Source organism: Mandrillus leucophaeus, unplaced genomic scaffold, assembly GCF_000951045.1.
Source record: "Mandrillus leucophaeus isolate KB7577 unplaced genomic scaffold, Mleu.le_1.0 Scaffold270, whole genome shotgun sequence".
NCBI lineage: Eukaryota > Metazoa > Chordata > Mammalia > Primates > Cercopithecidae > Mandrillus > Mandrillus leucophaeus.
This window is the reverse complement of record NW_012102810.1, coordinates 919,253-929,832: the sequence shown is the minus strand read 5'-3', so window position 1 is coordinate 929,832 and position 10,580 is coordinate 919,253. Positions and strand designations below refer to the sequence as shown.

General features: G+C 46.7%; 1 protein-coding gene across 1 annotated transcript in view; it reads left to right on the top strand.

Annotated features, from left to right (window-relative positions):
* Positions 1-9,816, top strand: part of CECR2 (cat eye syndrome chromosome region, candidate 2) — a 70,042-nt gene extending 60,226 nt beyond the window's left edge. The window contains exons 15-18 of the mRNA XM_011984646.1: positions 2,502-3,921; positions 6,409-6,520; positions 9,385-9,521; positions 9,762-9,816. Of these exons, the coding sequence (XP_011840036.1) occupies positions 2,502-3,921; positions 6,409-6,520; positions 9,385-9,521; positions 9,762-9,816 (1,724 nt within the window). The remainder of the gene's footprint in view (positions 1-2,501; positions 3,922-6,408; positions 6,521-9,384; positions 9,522-9,761) is intronic.
* The last annotated feature ends 764 nt before the right edge of the window (positions 9,817-10,580 follow it).

Here is a 10,580-nt window from a genome sequence, read left to right as displayed (position 1 = left end):
CGGGAGGCTGAGACAGGAGAATCACTTGAACCCGGGAGGCAGAGTTTGCAGTGAGCCAAGATTGCACCACTGTACTCCAGCCTGGGCCACAAAGCGAGACTGTCTAAAAAAAAAAAGAAAGAAGAAAGAAAAAAAGGTTCATGCCTATAGTCCCAGCTACTTGGGAGGCTGAGGTGGGAGGATCACCTGAACCCAGGGAGGTCAAGGCTACAGTGAGCTATGATTACACCGCTGTACTCCATCCTGGGTAACAGAGCAAAAGCATGTCTCAAAAAAGAAAAATACCGTCTTGAAAGTTATTATGAAGTCAATTTCTGTTCTTTGGCTACATACCTGGATTTATTAAGAATGGCCAGTAGTGAGATCTGGCAAATTTGGAAGCATTTTCTTAGAAATGCTGTTTCAGAGGAGTAAACATTCACTAGGGGGGGAAAATGGGGAAAAAATACTTTGCAATTAATGCTTATTTCTAGGATAAATATCTAGCATGCATGTAATTTTCTTCAGTACCTGGCAGGAGAATGGAGACACTTGGACTTTAAGATAACAGATTCCTGGCCAGGCATGGCGCGGTGGCTCACGCCTGTAATCCCAGCACTTTGGGAGGCCAAGGCGGGTGGATCACGAGGTCAGGAGTTCAAGACCAGCCAGGCCAACATGGTGAAACCTCGTCTCTACTAAAAATATAAAAATTAGCCAGGCGCAGTGGTGGGTACCTGTAATCTCAGCTACTTGGGAGGCTGAGGCAGGAGAATCGCTTGAACCCGGGAGGCTGAGGTTTCAGTGAGCCGAGATCACACCACTGCACTCTAGCCTGGGTGACAGAGCAAGACTTCATCTCAAAAAAAATAAAAGATAATAGATTCCACATAAAAGTGTTTCTCATACCTGTAATCCCAACTACTTGGGAGTCTGAGGTGGAAGGATTACTTGAACCCTGGAGTTCGAGGTTTCAGTGACACATGATCACACCACTACACTCCACCTAGACGACAGAGTTGAAACTCCGACTCTTTAAAAAAAAAAAAAAAAAATTGTTAGGGAAGAAAACCCTTTTAGTATTTCTTTTATGAAAAGTCCTACTTTGTTAACACCACCTCTAGCAGAATTTTCTAATACTGATTTCAAGTAAGTTCTGGAATGGAAAGCTTTACAAGAATCCTATTTAGTTAAGTCTTTGATAAGTCTAGTTGTAAGTTTAATGTTGACTGAATAATGGAAAGTACAGTGTTTGACTTTCATTGTATAATTTGTACCATTGACCTTTAAGGCCTGCTTCAGGTAGCCTGAGCTATCTTAATAGCTCTTTAAAAGTTGTTAAGAATCTCTAACCTTGTCCTTCAGATCTGTTACCAGGATTGTAACTTGATCACACCTGGACAACTGTCCTCCTAGAAAGATTGTAAAAAGATTATTTGGCCTCGTGCGATAGCTCACGCCTGTAATTCCAGCACTTCGGGAGGCTGAGGGGGTAGATCACCTGAGGTCGGGAGTTTTGAGTCCAGCCTGGCCAACATGGTGAAACCCTGTCTCTACTAAAAATACAAAAATTAGGCCAGCGTGGTGGCACATGCCTGTAATTTCAGCTACGTGGGAGGCTGGGTCATGAGAATCACTTGAACCCGGGAGGTGGAGGTTGCTGTGAGCCAAGATCGTGCCCCTGCACTCCAGCCTGGGCATCAGAGTGAGACTCTGCCTCAAAAAAAAAAAATATATAGATTTCTTTTATATAGATATATACATACACTTACCCACTATTGTATATTGTAGTCTTAGTTAAGACCATATTTGTAGGTTGAGTAGTAAGGTAAAGAATTCTGAGGAAGTAAACAAGCATAGGAGTCTAATAAATTAATTTGATTGGGCTTAGTAAGTTTCCATAATGTGTTAAAGATGCCTTTTGAGTTTTATGTTGTAGGCATCTTGTCTACAAGACATGCAGACAACATGAGTGTATCCATTCAACAAAGTGATCGAGTGTGTGTGCATGGACCGAGATGACAGGGAGACGGAGAAGTCCCTCCTGTGGAGCTTTTGTTCTCATGGAGAGAAATCAGGGCTTTGGCCTTTCTGAGTGCCCGTGATGCCCTGTTCTTTCTCATTGCATCACATTTTAGAGCTTCCCAGCGTGGCCAGCGATTCTGATAACAAGCATCCCCTCCTGGTGTGTTTCACATGCACCTTCCTGGAGTCTGTGAGCCACAGGCCATCTCTCAGGCTCTTACGAATCAGGCAACCCAAGGTGAAGGACGTGTCCATTCTCCAGCCCACCGTGAGCGTGGCTGTAGCGGTGCTAGATTTTACCTCTGTGTCCATGAAAGGGGTGAAAGGAAGTGTACGGGGACCCCAATGTCCTGAGCTCTTTCAGGGGCTCAAACAGTTTCCAGCTGGGACTTGAGTCACCACACATCCACCTCAATCTGACTCAGGCGTGTTCTTTACATTAATATTGCCATGTCAGCTACTGAATTATTTTTTCTCCTTTTTTTTTTTTTTTGCAGCAGAGCCGTTGCCTGGCCTTGAAGAGAAGCCAGCAAGTGTTGGTACTTCAGAGGGCGTATACCTCAAACAACTACCTCACCCCACGCCTCCCCTGCAGACTGACTGCACCAGGCAGAGCTCACCACAAGAACGGGAAACAGTGGGCCCAGAGCTCAAAAGCAACTCCTCCGAATCTGCGGACAGCTGTAAAGCCACCAAGGGCAAGAATCCCTGGCCCTCGGATAGCAGCTACCCTGGCCCAGCCGCCCAAGGGTGCATGAGAGACCTCTCCACGGTGGCAGACAGGGGCACTCTTCCGGAGAACGGAGTCACTGGGGAAGCGTCTCCTTGTGGATCAGAGGGGAAGGGCCTTGGTAGCAGTGGTTCTGAAAAGCTGCTCTGCCCCAGAGGCAGAACGTTTCAGGAAACCATGCCATGCACAGGACAGAACGCGACGACACCGCCCAGCACAGACCCCGGTTTGATGGGAGGCACTGTGAGCCAGTTTTCCCCGCTGTACGTGCCTGGCCTGGAGTACCCGAATTCAGCCGCCCATTACCACATCAGTCCGGGCCTGCAGGGTGTGGGCGCTGTGATGGGAGGGAAGTCCCCAGCATCCCACCCCCAGCATTTCCCCCCAAGAGGCTTTCAGTCTAACCACGCTCATTCTGGAGGCTTTCCCCGGTATCGCCCCCCACAAGGAATGAGGTATTCCTACCACCCACCACCGCAGCCTTCCTACCACCACTATCAGCGAACTCCTTACTATGCGTGTCCACAGAGCTTTTCGGACTGGCAGAGACCTCTGCATCCCCAGGGAAGCCCCGGCGGGCCCCCAGCCAGTCAGCCTCCCCCACCGAGGTCCCTCTTCTCAGATAAGAATGCCATGGCCAGTCTGCAAGGCTGTGAGACGCTGCATGCTGCCTTAACTTCTCCAACCCGTATGGATGCAGTGGCTGCTAAAGTCCCCAATGACGGGCAGAATCCTGGTCCGGAGGAAGAGAAGCTGGATGAATCTCTGGAGAGGCCAGAGAGTCCCAAAGAGTTTTTAGACCTGGACAACCATAACGCCGCCACCAAGCGGCAGAGCTCGTTGTCAGCCAGCGAGTATCTCTATGGAACTCCGCCTCCGCCTCTGAGTTCAGGAATGGGATTTGCTTCCTCAGCGTTTCCACCCCATGGTGTGATGCTGCAGCCAGGGCCTCCCTATACACCTCAGCGGCCGGCCAGTCACTTTCAGCCCAGGGCTTACTCCTCCCCTGTGGCTGCCCACCCGCCTCACCACCCAGGGGCCACCCAGCCCAACGGCCTCTCTCAGGAGGGTCCCATCTATCGCTGCCAGGAAGAGGGCCTGGGTCACTTTCAAGCTGTGATGATGGAACAAATTGGCACTAGAAGTGGAATAAGGGGACCTTTCCAGGAAATGTACAGACCATCAGGGTAAGATTGCATTTGGGCTTTTTCCCCCTAAGGAAAGAACAGATGTTTATTTTATTTATTTTTGAGACAGAGTCTCCCTTTGTCACCCAGGCTGGAGTGCAGTGGTGTGATAATGGCTCACGGCAGCATCGACCTCCCAGTCTCAAGGATCCTCCTGCATCAGCCCTTTAAGTAACTGGGACTACACACGTGCCACCATACCCAGCTAACTTGTTTGGGTTTTTTTTGTTTGTTTTGTTTTGTAGAGGTAGGGTTTCACCATGTTGCCCAGGCTGGTCTTAGTCTCCTGAGTGCAGGTCATCCTCCTGCCTCAGTCTCTCAAAGTGCTGAGATTACAGGCAGGAGCCACCACGCCTGGCCTGGATGTTCATTTTAAACAGAAAAATGGCCTTAGAGATGAAGATAACAGTTAATGGTCTAGGAACCAAAAAAGCATGTGACTTAACTGATACTGCGCGCTCTGTAGGAAGGTATCAGACTTACAGCCCAACTTTATCTTTGAAATTTTTTCCCCTCGTGAAAATGAATAGGCCTTTAAATGACTGAGTTAGATTTTGATATTGTAAACTTTTTTAATTTTTATTTATTTATTTATTTATTTATTTATTTATTTGAGATTAAGTCTCGCTCTGTGGCCCAGGCTGGAGTGCAGTGGTACAATCTCTGCTCACTGCAATCTCTGCCTCCCAGGTTCAAGCGATTCTCCTGTCTCATCCTCCCAAGTAGCTGGGATCACAGGTGCCCGCCACCACACCTGGCTGAGTTTTGTATGATACTGTAAACTTAATAACCACAGTTTGAGAGCTGAAAGCAAGGCTGTGTCAACATTGCTGCCATGTGCAGACACTGACCAAGGTAAAAAAAAAAAAAAAAAAGGCCTACCCGGGAGTAGAAGAGGAGATCATATGTAGTACTGAAGTTTTACTACATACCTCTCATTTCTTTTTTTTTTTTTGAGACGGAGTCTCACTCTGTCGCCCAGGCTGGAGTGCAGTGGCCGGATCTCAGCTCACTGCAAGCTCCGCCTCCCGGGTTCACGCCATTCTCCTGCCTCAGCCTCCCGAGTAGCTGGGACTACAGGCACCCGTCGCCTCGCCCAGCTAGTTTTTTGTATTTTTTAGTAGAGACGGGGTTTCACCGTGTTAGCCACGATGGTCTCGATCTCCTGACCTCGTGATCCGCCCATCTCGGCTTCCCAAAGTGCTGGGATTACAGGCTTGAGCCACCGTGCCTGGCCAACATACCTCTCATTTCTTACCCTATCATTGAATGAGAAAACCAGGTTTATCCAGAATGCAAGCAAGTCTCCATGAGACTTCTTTCACACATGCTTGTGTAGTGATGTTCTCGAGATCCAGTTAGGTGATCTGCCATCCAGGAAGTTTTCAAATCGATATACACAAATGAAAGTTATGAAGCGTAATCTTGAAACCAGTACCATTCAGCATAAAAACCAGTGTGCCTGTCCTCAGTGCCATCCTGTCGTCTTACTGCTAGACCCTCTCTACTATTTAACATTTTGTCATGTTTGCTTTATATGTCTCTAAATACCTGTTGTCTTTTCTTTACTTTTTTTCCTAAGCTGTTGGAAAGTAAATTGTAGACATCATGGCCCTTAACCCTCAATACTTGAGCATGCATCTCCTGAGAATGGACATTCCTTGGAGCACCATTTCAAAATGATACCACACTCGAGGCAAACGACAAGTTCTAATAGAGTTTTTCTCTGTCCTCAGTTGTCCCCAGAGTGTCTTTTTAGAGCCATTTATTTGTGTTTTATTTTGATTGTTTTTTTCTGATAAAGGATCCAATCAAGGCTCATGGATTTGCATTTGGCTGCTGTGTCTGTTTAGTCTCTTAATTTATAGCGGTTGTCCTACCTTTGTTTTGTTTTCTAAAGAGTCCAGACCAGTTATCATGGCGAGTGTTCCAGATTCTAGATTCATCACATAGTCTCCTCGTGTTTAGATGAAACTCTTGTGCCAGGTGTAGTGGTTCATACTTATCATCCCAGCACTTTGGGGGGCTGAGGCAGGAAGATTACTTAAGCTCAAGAGTTCGAGACCAGCCTGGGCAACATAGCAAGATCCTGTCTCTACTGAAAATAAAGAACTTAGCCGGGCATGGTAGCACACACCTGTAGTTCCAACTACTGAAGAGGGTGAGGCAGGAGCATCCCTTGAGCCCAGAAGATTGAGGCTGCGGTAAACCATGATCCTGACACTACACTCTAGTGGGGTGACAGAGCAAGACCCTGTCTCTAAGAGGAAAAAAAGTAGACTGGACACTTCTGTCAGGAGTATACATAGGCAGTGCGTGTGCGTGCCACTTACTGCACCAGGAGGCACAGAATGTGGAGTTCTCCCAGTATGGATGATTCCAGGCCTGATCACCGGGGTGACAAAGGCAGTACCCTCGTGACTGCAGTGTCTTGTTTCTTTTGTCATTAACGTGTCTTCATTAATCGCTTCTTTCTCGTGGCTGTAGAATGCAGATGCACCCGGTCCAGTCGCAGGCCTCGTTCCCAAAGACCCCCACAGCAGCAACGTCACAGGAGGAGCTGCCGCCTCATAAGCCTCCAACACTTCCCCTGGATCAGGTAAGAGTCACTAAAAGTTAGAGCTGTTCTTCCTCCGGGTGGTGGGAAGTAAGTGTATGACATCCCTGCTGTTCGGGAACAATGCTTTAAGGTATCCTGTGGATCCAGGAACTTTGCCTGGATCGTGCTTCCTTGGCACTTGGAAAAAGAGCAAGAGGCCTTGGAAGTCACTTCTCACATGTCTCTTTTTCCTATTGTGATATGGAATGTATGTATACCAATTGGGTGAGTATTTAAACCTCGTTTTTCCAAACCATCCGCCAACGTTTTTTCTGCTATGATCGCTTGTCTGTTTTATGCTTCCCCTTTCTTTCACATCAGAGAGAGACTGGTTGGTGGGTTTCAGAGTACTGCCTCTGAGTGCTGCTTCTCTCCCATGCAGTCGTTCTCTTGACCCCCACAAAGTAGTTGTCATTGGCTGCATCATGATCATCTGTCAGTGTGCAAGTCCTACGGCTGTTACGCATTGGGACTGGGATCTGAATTGAGAAGTCCGGGACTCCAGAACCTACCCTCTGGAAGTAAACTGTAGCTGATGAAATAGAATGAAGCCATTTTCACAGATGAGGAGCTTGGACACTCTTTGGGCTTACTTTTTTTTTTTTTAAACAATTAACCCAACTTTTTATTTTTGTTTAAAATGTCTTTGTTTCTTTCAGAGCTAGTCCAAGGAGGAAATGAGCCCCAAGCAATGGAAAGCTGCACACGAAGACTGGAATGTGGAGAGCTGGGGAGTGCCCTGTCAGCGCTATCCCCATCACCTGCTCCGCCCCTTCACGGCGACCCACTTGTGCCATCTTTGAGCTGGAGCCAGTCACAGGCCCTAAAAGGACACTCCTTAGATGACTGACACACAGATTGCAAAGGTCCTCGTCCGGGGGTCTCTTGCACAGCTGATGTAGACAGTCAGGCAAAACAAATGAACGTGGAGTTAATGATGACTTTTCCAAATCCTGAGACACTCTTCAGGGAAAATCACTTTAAACTTGGGGGAGGGGGTATACTCAAGAATGGAGTGGTGCTTTTAAACTTTGATGAGCAGCTAAACTCAGGTATATATTTGGGGAAGGGACTACTCTTAGTATTAATGGTTTTGGAGCTGGGTCCAGTTTACAGAATTTTCATGTTGCCTTTTAAAATAATTTTTGTTGGTGGTGAATGTATTGTACATAAAGTGGGAAGGGTGGGTGGGGATGCGGAAGAAATGGGGGTCCTAACTGGTGGGCACACAGCACTGGAGTGATTTTTATCTGTTTACAATCATGTCACACTGAATACTTCTGGGAGCTGGAGATGAGGGTAGGAAAGGTTTGATCTTGTAATATGTCGCTGTGTTTCCTTAGTGGCCAGCCAGCCTTCAGAATAGCGAAAGGCCTGCTTTCCTTCCAGTCGGCCTGAGAGAGAACATCTGTCCCCTAACCACCTGCTGGTGCTGGTGTCTCTGTTGGAGGCAGAGTGCTCTCAGGAGACTACTAGAAGCTTCAGCCCGGAAGACAGGCTGCTCTCTCACGCTGGTGGCCCAAATCCTGGATTTGAGAAAGGGGTGTCCCTTCCTGATTTTACCAGCAGCCCTACCGAATAGTTGTAAACCAGTATCGGGAATTGGGATCTAGAGTGTTTCACATATTAGAAGATGAATCGTCCTCATCACAGACCTCCCTGTCAGGACTGTGATCTAGAAGGCACCACACACAGCTTTCTGGCACGAATCACATTTTGTGGAAGTGACTACTCAGGTTTGTATATTTTAGTATCAATAAAGAATTGCACAGGTTTGAATAGGAAAAATGTATTCTATAGATTTACAGTTTGAATGTAGGAATATTTCAGTATATATAGTTTTTATTCGTTTTAAGTGAATCATGGTAAAATCAGTCATGGTGATTTAAAATAGCTATCAAGAACAAGTTCTTGGAATTATTTGTTGTGTCTGCGATAGGAAACCATTTTACAGTATTAAATTACTTTATTACAGTTGTAGAATTGAATTACACTGGATTCTCCCTCATTAGCATTCTGTGTTTGATTTTAGCTGAGAGGTCACCAAAGTTAGGACCCACGTTTTAAACTTTTGAATATCCCACAAAAGAAAAAACTAAGGAAAAGACTGAAATTACAGGTCTTTGTAAAGAGTAGCAGATTTTTAAGCATGCTTTTGGGACAGTAGAAGAGCCTCTATGAAATATTAATCTGCCCTAGTTTCTTATAAATTCAACTGTGGGAGGGGCCAGTAGAGTTTTTCCCTCCGATTCCAGGATTCCTAGTGAAACACGGAACTGTCACGTTTACAGTTTGCTAAACATAACGCTGTCCGTGGAAAAGGAAGCTGATGAGAAGCATCTGTGATACCGAGAACTGAAATCCAAGACACCAGTTCCAGGATGACGGAAGTTCACATCCGTACGCAAACGCTTGGCCTGGTGGTGTTGCCTAGGGCTCAGGCAGATTTGAGAGTTGAGTAGGGAACACAGATGCCTCTGAGGTATGATGCACAAAAGTACAGAGTTGCTCTCAGAGGTTTTACTTTTAAAGTTGATGTATTTGCAAGTGGATTGAGTTTTGAGCCTGTGTTCTCACTGGATCCTAATTCTTGTTAGAAACCTATCACTGGCATAACGTGGTTTAGAAGAGTGAAGAGGACAGAAGGTTTTCGGATGGGTCTGCCCTGTAGCTAGTATCCGCTAACATGGAGCATTGCTACTTCCGTTTCTGTGTGTGTGCAGAAGCAGGGAGGAGGGGAAAAAAACAGCTAGTTTGGAGCTGGTTAGCCCTGGTCCAGGCCCAGAGAATCTGGCCACTGACAGCTTTTCTCTTTTCCTGGTAATGCTGGTTTGAATCAGAGGCCTCTCACTTCTCCCTAACAGGAGCACTGTCACCGTGGGCCTCTCCCCATGACTACCCCAGGGGCCTGGGTGGGAGTGGCTGTGAGCAGCATTTGGGCTAGGGCCCTCTTTCCTTCTGCCCTCGTGGTCCTCGAGCAGCTGTGTGCGCACTGTTCCAGGTAATCCTGTCTCCTCCCTCTCCCGGTGACCGCCCCAATCAGCTGTTGCTAGAGCCGTGCTGTGAACTACACAGGAACAGTCAGTAAATCCCTTTATCCTTCATCTCCCTTCTTGGTTTTAGACAGAAAATATTAAAGAAGAGCAATAGGAAATAGAACTACTGTATTAAATTATAACACCATGAACAGGAGCAACAGCAGCCGCAGAATTGTCAGCCTTCCCGCATCCTGTGTGGGCAGGTGTCCGTGCGTTACAGGTACTAGGGCTTCGTCCTTTGTCCGGGGAGTGTTCTGAGCTTTCACAGGTCTTGGAAGTGCAGATCTGCTATCAGCTGTCTGGAGCTGCAAGGTTGCAGGAATCCACATGACTGTGAGCTGCTATGAACCCCCAGTCCACCCATCCCCAAGCAGGATCTTTTTCTCACCTTTTCTTCCTCCTCTAGCACTTCTCTTTCCAAGTGTCTTAAGCAGATGCAGTGTCTTAAAGCAGATGCAAATGCATTTGCCATCTTCTCCATTAGGAAAATGATGGTTATGTGATACGTTATAATTAGAAAGTAGTGTGTAAGGTGTCCTGAAAAGGTCTGCTGTCAAGCTAGAAGGACATTTCACCCCGTGGGTCACTGGCACCTTGTCAGTATGCCGGCTCTCAGTGGTCCCCAAGAGGACGGGGATAGCTGAGATCATGGAGAATGGGAAATAGCTTCGCACCTCTTTGATTTAACACCCATGGCTCACCTTTATTGGAGTTGTTAGTAAGTTAGAAACTTGTGTCCCTAAGGCCCAAGAGAAAGAAAAGATGAGCTTCTTGGGAAGATTCTAGATTTGTTTTCCCCTCAGAATTAAAAAGTAGTTTTTAATTCAGCTACTTTTTCCCCTCACTTAAAAGGTAGCAGGAGCTGTTGGCTAAAATTCGTTACAGTGAATGCACGTGGAGGATAAATAAGAACAAACCCTGCGGGATTCTTGTTGATGTAACTTTTCATCCCACCTCCGCCTCTCCTTCATCACTAACTTTCATCAGGTTGGTTTAGTTTACCTGGTCGTACACATGAGCTG